General features: G+C 40.3%; 1 protein-coding gene across 9 annotated transcripts in view; it reads left to right on the top strand.

Annotated features, from left to right (window-relative positions):
* Positions 1-15010, top strand: part of OSBPL6 (oxysterol binding protein like 6) — a 221953-nt gene that overhangs the window by 203832 nt on the left and 3111 nt on the right. For all 9 annotated transcript variants that reach the window (XM_069577092.1, XM_069577091.1, XM_069577095.1 and 6 more), the window contains 8 exons: positions 1507-1594; positions 2178-2431; positions 3179-3316; positions 3650-3713; positions 5403-5481; positions 9931-10075; positions 11721-11865; positions 13272-13398. In XM_069577092.1, the coding sequence (XP_069433193.1) occupies positions 1507-1594; positions 2178-2431; positions 3179-3316; positions 3650-3713; positions 5403-5481; positions 9931-10075; positions 11721-11865; positions 13272-13398 (1040 nt within the window). The remainder of the gene's footprint in view (positions 1-1506; positions 1595-2177; positions 2432-3178; positions 3317-3649; positions 3714-5402; positions 5482-9930; positions 10076-11720; positions 11866-13271; positions 13399-15010) is intronic.

The following is a 15010-nucleotide window of genomic DNA, read 5'->3' as shown; positions in this document are numbered from 1 at the left end:
ATCTGCTTTTTCAGTATCTAAAGATAGATGTATCTGTGTGTTTATATCGGCATTTTGAAATTGGGAGTAAAACCTACAAAATGTTGAAAGTGATTTCTTTTAGATCACAAGATAGGTGATTTCCATATCATCTGTTTACCTTCATGTAATTTCTGATTTTTTACAAAAGAGTGTTCTGTTTTTGTGTTCAGAAAAAATATAACATATTTCCATTTTGAAGACAGTGAATAGGTATCAACAGCTTTCTTGCCTGTAGTAAAAACATCGGTTTTCCCATTCCTCTGAATGGCTATACAGTAATTCTTTGTTTTCTTATCTGCTCTGTCTCTAAATCCCCTTAATACATATGTTGCCCTTAATTTTATTCTTATGTGAATCTTGGTTTCATTTTAGTTCCGTATTTTTCTCATGTAGAGAATGGCTTAATTCTCGATTTCTCTGTATCCCTAAATCTTTCTTCCCTGCCCCCAAATTATCTACCAGATTTTGTCGGTTACACTTTAAATGTGGTTCCCAAATGCAGCTGTACTGCCTGAAATGAACCTTACTGTGGGCGTCTTAGTGAAATCAGTCAGTATTTCTTATCCAGATCTACATAGGATCCTGTTATCTGCGCTCCCTAGGACAAGTTGCGGAGTGTCTTCCTGAGAACCAAATATGACTCTGTCATTTCCTTGCATTTAATAATTCATACGATTATATGTGAGGGCTTCCCAGATGGTGCTGGTGGTAAACAACCTGCCTGCCAATGCAGGAGACATAAGAGACACTGGTTCAGTCCCTTGGGAAGATCCCCTGAAGAAGGAAATGGCAACCCACTCCAGCATTCTTGCTTGGAGAAATCCCATGGACAGAGGAGCCTGGTGGGCTGCAGTCATTGGGTCGCATAGAGTCAGACACAACTGAAGTGACTTAGCACGCACGCATGCACAATTATATGAGAACCCTTACTTTGACATGAAAAGCCCTTCGCAGTCAGACCCCTTCATCTTTGCCCCGTCTTCTGTTACAGCCACTTGACTTCTTAACAGTCCTAGAAGGAATGTTTTTCTCACGGTCCTTGCTTTTGTACACCATCCCTTCTCCTTGTGCTTTTTCCCTGCTTCTAACAACTGGGCAACTCTGCGTCCTCCAACACCCAGTTAAAATATTATTTCTTCCAGCAACCTTTCCTGACTCCTCTGTGGGGATTTGTAGAGTCTCCTTTTTTGCACATTCTTACTGTGTTGTATTGAAACATTTCTGGTTATGTACTAGCCTCTCCCAACTTCTGAGCTCAACTTAAGATAGAAAGCTACTTAAAGATAAGAGCTGCTTCCTGACAGCCCAATATTCTCGCTCATGGGACACCCTAAGGTGTTCATTGCCCATGTACCACATATATTTCCCACTATGACCTCTGCTTTCCATTTGAACAATATCCTGTTGTTTTTAATTGTTTAATTTTTTTGAAATGTCAAGACTAAATGAAAATTCTGATCCTTTCTATGGTCTTCTCTTCCTTAGGCTTCAGATGATGAGTCTTACATCAGTGATGTGAGTGACAATATATCTGAAGACAACACCAGTGTTGCAGACAACATCTCTCGGCAAAGTATGCATCCTCTGAGTTTCGAGGTTGTCCTGTCTACGTGCCGGATACAATGCTGATGATTCAATGACCAATCATTTTGGCCCCCTTGCTAACTGTTCTTTTGCAGCTTATTGTTCAATAAATTTTATATTTGTGTAATCTGGTGAAAATGGTTAAAAAATTTGTTAGGGAGAGGATTAAGATAAAAAGTTTAGTTCTTGCTCAAACCAAAATTTTTTGAGTCCTTTGTAATTAAATGTATTTATATTTAGTTTTTAAAATTTTTACTTATTTAGGACTTCCTTGGCAGTCCAGTGGTTGAGACTGAGCTCCCAAGGCAAGGGGCATGAGTTTAATCCCTGGTTGGGAAACTAAGATCCCACGAGTCGTGGAACAACACCAGAAAGAACTATACATTGATGTTTTGTGCATTTATCAGCAACCTTGTATTGAAATAATTCTGTTCACTCTTGGGAGAGTGTAAGGAAGGCTTAAGAAATGTATCACAGTCAGAATTATTTGAAAGGGTTCTTTCCCTCCCAGGTTTTGGGAAATCAGAAAAGCAAAATATCTTTCACTGTGATTCTCATCTTTCTTCTTCTAGTCTTGAACGGGGAGCTTACGGGAGGAGCCTTCCGAAACGGACGTCGAACATGCCTGCCAGCTCCCTGCCCCGACACCAGTAACATTAACCTGTGGAATATATTGAGGAACAACATTGGCAAAGACCTGTCTAAAGTCTCCATGCCTGTGGAGCTAAACGAGCCGCTCAATACTCTGCAGCATCTCTGCGAGGAAATGGAATACAGTGAGCTCCTGGACAAGGCTTCGGAAACTGACAGTCCCTACGAGCGCATGGTAATAAATAGCAGAGCAGCGCCGTTTGGATTTGCCGACCCTAGACCTGGGCTAGGGAAGATTCATTAGGATAGTGCATTTGCTTGTTGCCTAATACTCTAACTGCATAGTTAAGAGAAATCTGTTTGCATAAACCAGGCAGGGCCAAAAAAGCTCCAGATACCTCTATTGAAAGATACAGTCTTTGTGACTTACTCGTGGGTCCGAGTGGTTCTGAAGTTAGAATGTAAAGGCATGACAGTTCTTAGAGGTTTAAGACATGCCTGGCCTTGCTTTATCAGCTTTTTCTGAATGCCGGGGAAGCTCATTTGTTTAGGAACTTGGGTCTGAGAAGGTAACTTCCTGTTTGTTCTCTGCCCTGGCCTTTACTCCATGGGACTCTGGAAAACTTGACCTGCCCTCTGAAAAGCACCAGCAGCCACAACTTTCCTGTAAGCTTGTGTAAATGGCATAACCTGGCTTTCAGAACCTTTGAACTCTGTAATACTCAAGGAATTGGATGGACAGATGAATGAAGAATATTTGGCCTCAGTTGCCTGCTGGTTCCCATGCAAAGAGTTTAACTGCATTTTCATTTTTTTTTTTTCCCCATGAGTATATGACGAGTCTGTGCAAGTAATAGAAAATGCAGATATCATCAAATCAGCACCCAGTGATGTGGGTATATAAAATCTAGAGGAATAAGGGACAAGCAGACCTGGAAGTAGTCTCTCCTATATTATTTTCCTTTCTTAAATGTTTTAACAGGTTCTTATTGCTGCATTTGCAGTTTCAGGATATTGCTCCACCTATTTCAGAGCAGGAAGTAAGCCATTCAACCCTGTCCTTGGGGAGACTTATGAATGCATTAGAGAGGACAAAGGATTCCGATTTTTCTCAGAACAAGTAAGTGCCACTGGACTCAGGTTTCTGTGCAGAAACTGTAGGAGGGCTGTTTGTAGCTTGTTTTTGTAAACATCTGGTTGAGATGGGTTACAGTACTAGCTAACAGAAAATTCACTTAGCTTATCTATATAATTACATCCTCTAAATGTTTTTAAGCATGAAGTTGTAAAATTTGGTAATTTACTTACACATTTTGAGACTAATGCAATAACAGAGATGGATAAGTTGAATAACTTTTATTTGGGGGTAGCCAAATACATGTTGCGAGAAATGATCCTTTGTGGAAGTTTGAACACTGATGTCATTGCCTTTTTTGTTGTTTTTAACTTTCAGGTTAGCCATCATCCACCCATTTCTGCCTGTCACTGTGAATCCAAGAATTTTGTGTTTTGGCAAGGTTTGTATTTCAATTATAACTTCAAAATCCAATTGATAAGCCTATAAGAAAGTTGCTAGTTTCCAGAGTACTCAGTTTAGATTTCTTCTTTTAGAACTCAGAAAATGTTGGTAATTGACATAGAGTTCAGTTTGAGAGATTAGGTTTCTTGATTGAAATATGAAACCATGGGATTATTTATTTAGGAAGCACAGCCCTGTGAGACAACAGGGCGCTATGCTGACAGCGCCAGCTCAGGGCAACCTCTCTACCTCATGTGCCTCGTTGTCTGCATTAGTGGCATGAAGATTGGATCTGCTGTCTTCTTGCTCCTTAAAGGTGTACAAATAGATCTTAATCCTGAAAGAAAGCTCTGCTGTACATCATCTGTGCTCACAGTCTATTGAGAGACACATACATAGCAGTAATTTCTGTTTTTTAACTCACTGAGGCTTGGGGGTTTGAATTGAAGTCTCTATTAAATTAATATCCATTGCTAAGTTAGAATGTTGCAAACTCACCTAGGATAGAAAGTTTCAAAACCCTTCTAGAAAGAAAAGTGTATGTATGTATGTATGTATGTAAGTGAAAGTGTTAGTCATTCAGTTGTGGCCGACTCTTTGTGACCCTGTGGATTGTAGCCTGCCAGACTCCTCTGTCCATGGGATTTTCCAGGCAGGAATACTAGAGTGGGTAGCCATTCCCTTATCAAGGCAATCTTCCCAACCCAGGATGGAACCAAGGTCTCCTGCATTGCAGACGAGTTCTTTACCATCTGCGCCATCATTCATGTGTACATTTACCATTAAATGTGAATAATTCCCTCACATTTGAAAAGACACTCCACTGATTACCGTATGACTCTTCTCACGTGCACGTCCTCAACCTAAAAATGATATGAAATGATAGAGCAGCACCGTGGCTGTGCTTTAGTGCAGATTAAGAAAGTGAGCCATTTCTTGTTCATAACAAAGAGTCAGAAATTTTGTGGAGAAAGCCCGAAGCTTCCTTATCTCATCAAAACCGAGACCAGACAATAATACACAAGCTCAGGTATACCTGAGTGTCCACAAGTGAAACAAAAATCCATCATGTGAGATAAAATTCTGGGCCCTGAGTAGTATCTTAACAACCAGCACAGGAGCACGTTTGTTAAGTTAACCTCACTTTCTCATAAATCTTACCCATCTATAGTTAGAGGCTTTGTTTTTTTTTATACTGGTTCTCCCAAGTCATGTAACTTTTCAAATAAATGTGTATATCAATCAATGTTACTGCCACACTACAATCTACAATTACTTTTACTATACACCATATATATACATACACATGTATAAAATATTTCCACCATTTAGCTAAATCCTCTAACAGCATTTGTGGAGATGTTAAAGCAGAATAGAGTCTATGTATGTGTGTATATGAATATGCACGCACAGATTAGTCCAAGTCTTTCCCAGTTTTATTTGTTGAAAACACATATAGAGAATATATTATGGAAAAACAGATAGATATTTGGGGGGGTTCCCAGTTAATCTTCTCACCTTGGGCCATCCTCAGGCACTTGCCATGTTAGAACTAACAGTATAGAATTGATTGTGATTACAAAAGTTCTTTGTAAAATGTAAAGTATATTATAAAAGTTCACTTTTCTAGAGTAAATGATTAGATATAGAGTGTAACTCTTTTTGTGCTCTGCCTTATGTCATTTAGATATCAGATGGAAAAACAAGTTCTGGGGCAAGTCAATGGAAATCCTGCCCGTGGGAACCCTGAATGTCATGCTTCCAAAGTAGGTTGCTCTCATCTTCCTTTTGGTCTCTTATCTGCATTTCTAAATCATAAATGGGCATTTGAAACTCTTGTTGTTTATTATTGTTCAGTCGCTCAGTTGTGCCTAACTCGTTGCCACCCCATGGACTGCAGCATGCCAGGCTTCCCTGTCCTTTCACCATCTTCTGCAGCTTGCTCAAACTCACGTCCATTGAGTCGGTGATGCCATCCAACCATCTCATCCTCTGTCGCCCCCTTCTCCTCCTGCCTTCAATCTTTCCCAGCATCAGGGTCTCTTCGAATGAGTCAGCTCTTTGAAACTCTAGATGGTGCCAAGAAGCTGTTGCCCTTTATGACCGAGGCTTCTGTCAACTTCATCTAAGATTTTTTTTCCATTGGAGTGTAATTGCTTTACAACGTTGCATTGGTTTTCACCAAAGTTTTGAGACTGGACCCCCTCAAAAGCAAATGAGAATTTTAGCATATGTGTCAAAGCTTCCTTTTTATCTCTACATACCCTCCATTCAACAGTCAGCACCTCCCTGTCCCAAACACCAGGTTAGCTTGCATTTTATTATTTTTTTATTTGTATTGACATATAGTTGAATTACAATACTTTGTTAATTACTACTATACAGCAAAGTAACTTCGTTTTATATATATATATATATGTATATATATACATTCTTTTTCATATTCTTTTCCATTATGATTTATCACAGGATATTGAATATAGTTCGCTAGTATGATCTTGTTGTTTATTTAGTCTATATATACTAGTTTGCATCTGACAATCCCAAACTCCTATTCATATCCTTTCCCACCTCCCTCCCCTTGGCAACCACCAGTCTATTCTGTTTGTCTCTGTTTGCATTATATATAAAAGTTTCTCTTTTTAGCCATTTATTTTCTATATAATTTATACTTTCACTGCTGAGTTCATCTTAGCCCCAAGGCACTATTTTAAGTTATTTTATTAAGGAAGTGATGGGATCCTTGTTTTCTGGAGAATATAGCCTTGTTGTTGTTAATTGTTGTTTAGTCACTAAGTCATGACTCTTTTGCGACCCCATGGACTGTAGCCCTTAGGGATTTCCTAGGCAGGACTACTGGAGTGAGTTGCCATTTCCTTCCCCAGGGATCAAACCTGCATCTCCTGCATTGGGAGGTGAATTCTTTACCATTGAACCACCAGGGAACCCCTGAATATAGCCTATGCATCTTCAAGTTTAATTGAAGTTTTCATTGAGGCCAAACGATTGTTTTTCTTTCTTTCTTCATTCAGCTGATTTTGTTTTTGCTTTGTTTTTGTCTATTTGAGTGACAGAGTTTTCTGGTATATTGAATATGGAGGATGGTTGGGAAAGGGAGCAGTTCTCAGGACCACAAAATAAATTTTCAGTATTTACAAACTCTTGAGGAAGAGAGTTTTCCCAGGTGTACATAGTGCCTACATCATACCAATTCATAAGTTTTCTAGAAATCCAGAAGCATTTTAGATTGAAATAGCCCTTTATTTGAATATATAGTAATGTGCAGTTTCAAGTTCAGTTCAGTTATTCAGTCATGTCTGACTCTTTGTGACCCCATGGACTGCAGCACTTCAGGCTTCCCTGTCCTTCACCAGCCCTTGGAGCTTGCTCAGACTCATGTCCATCGAGTCCGTGATATCATCCAACCATCTCATCCTCTGTCATCCCCTTCTCCTCTTGCCTTCAATCTTTCCCAGCATCAGGGTCGAGTCAGTTCTTCACATCAAGTGACCAAAGTATTGGAACTTCAGCTTCAGCATCAGTCCTTCCAATGAATATTTAGGACTGATTTCCTTTACGATTGACTACTTTGATCTCCTTGCTGTCTAAGGGACTCTCAAGGGTCTTTGCCAGGACCACAGTTCAAAAGTATCAATTCTTCAGCTTTCAGCCTTCTTTATGGTCCAACTTTCACATCCGTACATGACCATTGGAAAAACCACACCTTTGACTATATGGACCTTTGTCAGCCAAGTGATATCTTTGCTTTTTAATATGCTGTCTAGGTTTGTCATAGCTTTCCATCCAAGGAGTAAGCATCTTTTAATTTCGTGACTGCAGTCACAGTCTGCATTGATTTGGGAGCCCAAGAATATGAAATCTGAAGCTGTTTTCACTTTTTCCCCATTTATTTTCCATGAAGTGATAGAACCAGATGCCATGATCTTTCCTTTTTGAATGTTGAGTTTTAAGCCAGCATTTTCACTCTCTTCTTTCACTTTCATCAAGAGATTCTTTAGTTCCTCTTCACTTTCTGCTGTTAAAGTGATATCATCTGCATAGCTGAAGTTGTCGATGTGTCTCTTGGCCAGCTCGATTCCAGCTTTTGAGTCATCCAGCCCAGCATTTCGTATGACGTACTCTGTATATAAGTTCTTCTGCTTCTGTTAGGCCCTTGCTGGTTTTGTTCCTTATTGTGTCTCTCTTTGCATGAAATATTCCCTTGGTATCTTCATTTTTCTTAAAGAGATCTTTAGTCTTTCCAGTCCTATTGTTTTCCTCTATTTCTTTGCATTGTTCACTTAAGAAGGATTTCCTTGCTATTCTCTGGAACTCTGCATTCAGTTGGATATATCTTTCCCTTTCTGCTTTGCCTTTCACTTCTCCTCTTTTCTCAGCTATTTGTAAGGCCTATTCAAACAACCATTTTGCCTTCTTGGATTTCTTTTGCTTGGGGATGGTTTTGGTTACCACCTCCTGTACAGTGTTATGAACCCCCACCCATAGTCATTAGGCATTCTGTCTACAAGATCTAGTCCCTTAAATCTATTCATCACCTCCACTGTATAATCATAAGAGATTTGATTTAGGTCATACTGGATGGCCTAGTTGTTTTCCCTGCTTTCTTCAATTCCAGCCTGAATTTTGCAATAAAGAGCTGATGATCTGAGCCACAGTCAGCTCCAGGTTTTGTTTTCTCTGACTTCATAGAGCTTCTCCATCTTTGGCTGCAAAGAACATAATCAGTCTGATTTCAGTATTGACCATCTGGTGATGTCATGTGTAGAGTCGTCTCTTGTGTTGTTGAAAGAGGGTGTTTGCTATGACCAGTGCATTCTTTTGGCAAAACTCTGTTAGCCTTTGCCCTGCTTCATGTTGAACTCCAAGACCAAACTTGCCTGTTACTCCAGTATCTCTTGATTTCCTACTTTTCCATTCCAGTCCCCTGTGATGAAAAGGACATCTTTTTTTGGTATTAGTTCTAGAAGGTCTTGAAGATCTTCACAGAAGCATTTGTTCAACTTCATCTTTGACATTAGTGGTTGGGGCATAGACTTGGATTACTGTGATGTTGAATGGTTTGCCTTGGAAATGAACTGAGCTCATCCTGTCTTTTTTGAGATTGCAACCAAGTACTGCATTTTGGACTCTTTTATTGACTATGAGGGCTACTCCATTCCTTCTTACCCACAGTAGTAGATATAATGGTCATCTGATGGATGGATATGAGAGTTGGACTATAAAGAAAGCTGAGCACCAAAGAATTGATGCTTTTGAACTGTGGTGTTGGAGAAGACTCTTGAGAGTCCCTTGGACAGCAAGGAGATCCAACCAATCTGTCCTAAAGGAAATCAGTCCTGGATATTCATTGGAAGAACTGGTGCTGAAGCTGAAGTTCCAATACTTTGGCCACCTGATGCAAAAAACTGACTCATTTAAAAAGACCCTGATGCTGGAAAAGATTGAAGGCAGGAGGAGAAGGGGACAACAGAGGATGAGATGGCTGGATGGGATCACCAACTCAATGGACATGAGTTTGAGTAAACTCCAGGAGTTGGTGATGGACAGGGAGGCCTGGCCCCCCTGGAGTCCATAGGGTCACAAAGAGTCAGACAGGACTGAGCAGCTGAACTGAACTGAACTGAATTAAATTCACCCATTCCCATCCATTTTAGTTCACTGATTCCTAAAATATCATTGTTCACTCTTGCCGTCTCCTGTTTGAGCACATCCAATTTACCTTGATTCGTGGACCTAGCATTCCATGATCCTATGCAATATTGTTCTTTAAAGCATCGGACTTTACTTTCATCACCAAATACAGCCACAATTGGGCATCGTTTCTGCTTTGACTCACCTTCTTCACTGTTTCTATAACCTTAGTCCCCAGAAATTGCGTTAGATTTTTTTTTTATCTATCCTCATGTGTCTTTTCCCAAGGTATTATTCATAGTTTGCCTTAACTCAGAGCATGAAGCCCTGTCCTCAGAGCAGCCTTTCTTAAATGCATGGCCTGCTGTGCCTCTCGCCCTCCCCACCCTGAAAGCACTGACATATCCCTTAAATGAATGACCACATAGAAACTTCCAGCAAAGAAATGAGAGGAAGATCAAGTTCGAAAAGGAGGCTTTGGTGAAAACCATTCTCATTGGTAGAAACAGCGGTATATGTTCGTGACCTTCATTGTTTTTAATCAGTGTTGTATTCTTCACTAGATATGGAGATTGCTATGTGTGGAATAAGGTCACCACGTGCATACACAACATCCTGAGTGGGAGGAGATGGATAGAGCATTATGGAGAAGTAACCGTTAGAAATGCCAAAAGCAGTGTTTGCATTTGCAAACTCACGTTTGTCAAGGTAAATAATTTCATACAATAGCAAAGGAAAGATATATAAAATGCTTCCTAGGAAAGAAATAGAGCAATTACCTTAAACAGCAGCAAGTGAATCAGTCCTGTAGCATGAATTCTTATGGGCATTTAGTTAAGAAAGCAGAACGAAATGGTGGAGTTGCCCCAGGCATGCAGACAGCTGACCATGTAGAAGTCAAAAAGGACACCATCTTGAAACAGAGAAAAGAATTCTTTTTAAAGAATGTTCTTTTTAAGCAGCCAGTCAGTTCATTAAGTAAAATTCCAGAGAGTACTTCTTGCCTGTAACAAGTCTCCTGGTTTATATTCTATTTATATTCCTGCTTGATTACAACATATTCAAGTGATCTTATTTTAGGGAACTAAATATATCACAGTTGTGTTTTCTGAGGATACGTAGAGATGACAGCTTCTAGTCCCTATAAACTTATCTAACTCTGCCACTATTATGTATAATCTTATATAAGTTCGACAAAAAGCAGTACCTTTCCTAACGAGAGAAGATGGCAGATATTTTTCTTTTTTCCTTTTTTTCTTATAGATTGATTATGTGGCTCAGAACTGAAGAGCCTGAATCAGTATTTGCTCTGACTGGGTCATGACAGTAACTGTGTGTATTTAGTTTTCTAGTCTAGGAGAAACTTCAGTTTAGGCCTGCCTCTAATATTTGCAGAGCTCAGGGTGAGAGTACAAATGGACGTCCCCATTCCATATGTGTAAATATTTAAAATACGTAAACCAAGCCCACAAGCTGTCAAATAAAATATGTTTATACTGACAAAAGTACTTTTGTAAAAATAAAATCTGCAAGTCTAGGTTGGACACTTGGGAACACTGAGCTGGAAACCCGGCAGCTCAGGCGAGTCAGTCTGGCCCTCGGCCTTCACCGCTTACTCCCCACCCCCGTCTCTGCCCTGCACTGCAAGAAGCCGCACATATTTACATAGACAGTCCAGCCCACACTTCCAGACTCCGTCCACACCCCTTCAAACCGCCACCCTTGGCCAGCCCTCAGGCCTAATGATTCACATTTTTATCTGCCTATGAGTAGAGGAATCAAGGAAAGGCCTGTGCAGGCTGTGGAATAAGCTTAGAGCCATTTGGACAGGAATTGGGACCTCATCTAGAATGAGGCCATGGGATCCAGATGAGTCAGTTCTCACAGGCTTCTGACCCCTTGAGAAGAGAAGGGAAGACAGGAAGCTGGAAGAGAGCCAGAACAAGGTCTTCCTGGTTAAATTCAGCCGTTTACAACTACTGTGAAAATTATTTTACAGTTTTCTCCAGCGTTGCCAATTGAAAATCATTAAAATCCAGGAGCCAAGGAAAATTCAAGACAGGACGATGGGAAGAATTACTCATCTATAGATTAATACTCAGTTAAGATAGAAATTCAGCCTTCTCTGGGCTGTGCTGTCATACTCTAGCATGGAGTGGGGTCATCCCTTTCTTAAAAGTTAAGCCAACTAATGCTTAGAAAGCCACCCTTCCTTGCAAAACATTTTGAGATAGATGTCTGGAAATGGCTTGCCTGAGAAACATCAAGGTTAAGGAAGTTTTCCGTATGAAAATTATAGGGATTGGTGGTGTTAAACAGACAGGGTGTTTTAACAGGAGTTTGGTTTTTCCAGGTGAATTACTGGAATTCTAATGTGAATGAAGTCCAGGGGGTTGTGATGGATCAGGAGGGGAAGGTGGTGCACCGGCTGTTTGGGAAATGGCATGAAGGGCTGTACTGTGGTGTGGCCCCTTCTGCTAAGTGCATCTGGAGACCAGGTGAGACTGCCTTGAGTGTCCTGCCTCTAGGGGGCGCCATGAGTGGCAGAAGGTAGGGAAGGTCCCATCATCTCGTGAGGTACACCTTATATTGTCTTTAATAGTGAGATTATAAACGTAAATGCTTAAGGCAATTACAGTTACATTTATACTTAATCTACAAGTTTAATAAGTACAATATTTGATAATAAGGAGTTGTCAAATTGAGACCAAATCTGATGTGTGGTCAGAGATTGGGCTTCATGTAAAATCTTTCTAAATGTAAGGCCCACATTTCCAAAGCTAGGTTTACTTATTAAAGCATTCAAATAATTGAAATATGCAAACTTAAATACTCATGTTGTTTATTTATTCTCTGTTTTAGTAAAACAAAGGAAAGCCTGCAAACATCCATAATCCAGAAATTCAGTTATTTAACCAGAATAAGGGATCTTTTTACTTGAGCAGCAAAGAGCTACAGTATGTTGACACTTAATAAAAGACATCAAGAGAGCTCTGGTAATACACTAGCATATAATTGACTATCAAGTACAAATGGAACAAGTCCCCACATGATATTTATTTTCATTGCCATTTTGTCAGTTAATTCCTAACTTTAAAATTAGCTGTTAGTTTCCGTAGAGACCTCAGTTGAGTATATAAATTCCCTGCTAGTAGAGTGGTTAGTTCGTTTATTTGTCAGTTTTGTCCTGGGTAGTGACTAAGCTTCAGGCTCTGTTCTGGAAGCTTGGAGGTACATGAATGTGCAGAACCTGCAACGGCTCTACCTTCTAATTTAGTTTAAAAGTGCCAGTAAACATTAGATCTGAATTTTCTCCTTTTCTAAATGGAAATAAATTGTAAGTGTTTCTGGTGATCTCTTAATGCTGCTCATAGTTAATCACTCAAACGTTTAGATATCCAATTGGATATTTGAGAGAAAAATTATGGTGTAGTTTAGCCAGTGAAGACTACTATATGTGCAAACTTGTATTTTAAAGGCTAGATTTTATTAAATATATGAATCTATCAGTTCTAATGGTCAACATAAAAGTTTTTCATCTTACAAAATAAAACCAATTTAATTTCTTTAAAAATCTGTAATCTAGGGACTTCCCTGTGATCCAGTGGCTAAGACTGTGTGCTTCCAATACAGGGGGCCCAGGTTCAGTCCTAGTCAGGGGGCTCAATCCCGCATGCTGCAGCTAAGTGTTCTGATGCCGCAGTGAAGACTGACTGTGTCACACGCTGCAGCTAAGACCCAGCACAGCCAAATAAATAAATAAGTGCAAAATTTGTAATCTGATGTTTATGACTGCAGTTTTAATGTTAATGTGAGTGTTAGTTAAAACATCCGGGTTAAGTCAGCCTCTGCACGCTCTGTGCACCTCTTTGCGTCTCACAGTGGTCTCTTGGCTTCATTCCAGGTTCCATGCCCACCAACTACGAGCTCTACTATGGCTTCACAAGGTTCGCTATTGAGCTCAACGAGTTAGATCCTGTACTAAAAGACCTCCTTCCTCCAACAGATGCCCGATTCCGGCCAGATCAGAGGTGAGCAGAGCGGTGGCGCTTGAAATGAACACCAGGTCATGGCATGGTGCCTGCAGAAGTCATCAACACTTTCATCACTATCCTTTGCTTAGTCACTGAAGCATTCATTCCCTTATTCACTCAGCAACAATTGAGCCTTCTAACCCTAGAAAAAGAGTGTTCAGAGCATGATCATAATAGAAGATTAACTCAACAAAAGTGCCCCACAGAAGATAACACAGATGTTTTTTAACAAAAAGTGCAGCCCCCCAATTTACCAAGTCTGCAAATTATTGAACTCTTCACTAAATACACAGTCACTCCTCACCTCAGTGTTTATACTTCTGTACTTCTATTACTTTTTAACATGGAGCATCTTTTATTATTCAAGTAACATTGGTGTTACATTATATAATTATAACGTTATGTATGTACTAATGGGCTTCCCTGGTGGCTCAGAGGTTAAAGCGTCTGCCTCCAATGCGGGAGACCTGGGTTCGATCCCTGGGTCGGGAAGATCCCCTGGAGAAGGAAATGGCAATCCACTCCAGTATTCTTGCCTGGAGAATCCCATGGACGGGAAGCCTAGTAGGTTACAGTCCACGGGGTCGCAAAGAGTTGGACACAACTGAGCAACTTCACCTGGAATGGGCTTCCCAGATGTCGCTAGTGGTAAAGAACCTGCCTGCCAGTGTGGGAGTCATAAGAGATGTGGGCTCAGTCTCTGGGTTGGGAAGATCCGCTGGAGGAGGGCATAGCAACCCACTCCAGCATTCTTGCCTGGAGAGTCCCATGGACAGAGGAGCCTGGTGGGCTACCAGCCATAGTGTCTCTAAGAGTTGGACATGACTGAAACAGCTTAGCACGCACGTGTATATAGTAATATTATGTGATTTTCATGTGTACTAATTATATTTCTACATCTGTATACTTATGTATACCAAAAATTTAGTTTCTATCCATCATCATACGGTTGATCTCCTTTATCCATTTCAGTGAAGAATAAGAGGAGAAGATACAGGGATACCTAGAAATCATTATTGTTGTCGTTTAGTAGCTAAGTTGTATCTGACTCTTTTGCAACCCCAGGAATTGTAGCTCTCCGGGCTCCTCTGTGCATGGGATTTCCTAGGCAAGAATACTGGAGTATGTGTCCATTTCCTTCTCCAGGGGATCTTCCTGACCCAGGGATCAAACCCACGTCTCTTGCATTGGCAGGTGGATTCTTTATCACTGAGCCACCAGGGAAGCCCATACCTAGAAATATTTTGAGTCAAGAATTGGAGTTTTCCCAGCATGTTTTTGATCCCCTAGAGTGTGAGATATACTCAATATACAGTATCTTTAATACCTTCTGATTTTTGAAAAATTATTCTTACATATTTCTATACTCATGTTGTCTATTGCTACAGAATTAATTTTACTCTTTACAGAAATTCTACGTCGTACAAATTCCATCCAAGATTTTCCGTTGCCAGTGTCTTTGTGGCTCTGTCTGTCTTCTGCCAAAGTGTCCCCAGTATTAGATGTTCAGTATTCAGTTTTCTTGTGTTCCTTCCTTTCTCTAGAACATGCAGTGTCACTGTTTGACATTCAGACTTATCGAGAAGCTTCCTGTACAGTGTGTGTCGTG

The sequence above is a fragment of the Ovis canadensis genome, chromosome 2, assembly GCF_042477335.2.
Source record: "Ovis canadensis isolate MfBH-ARS-UI-01 breed Bighorn chromosome 2, ARS-UI_OviCan_v2, whole genome shotgun sequence".
Classification (NCBI taxonomy): domain Eukaryota; kingdom Metazoa; phylum Chordata; class Mammalia; order Artiodactyla; family Bovidae; genus Ovis; species Ovis canadensis.
The sequence above is the reverse complement of the archived record's forward strand: the minus strand, read 5'-3'. Positions and strand labels throughout refer to the sequence as shown.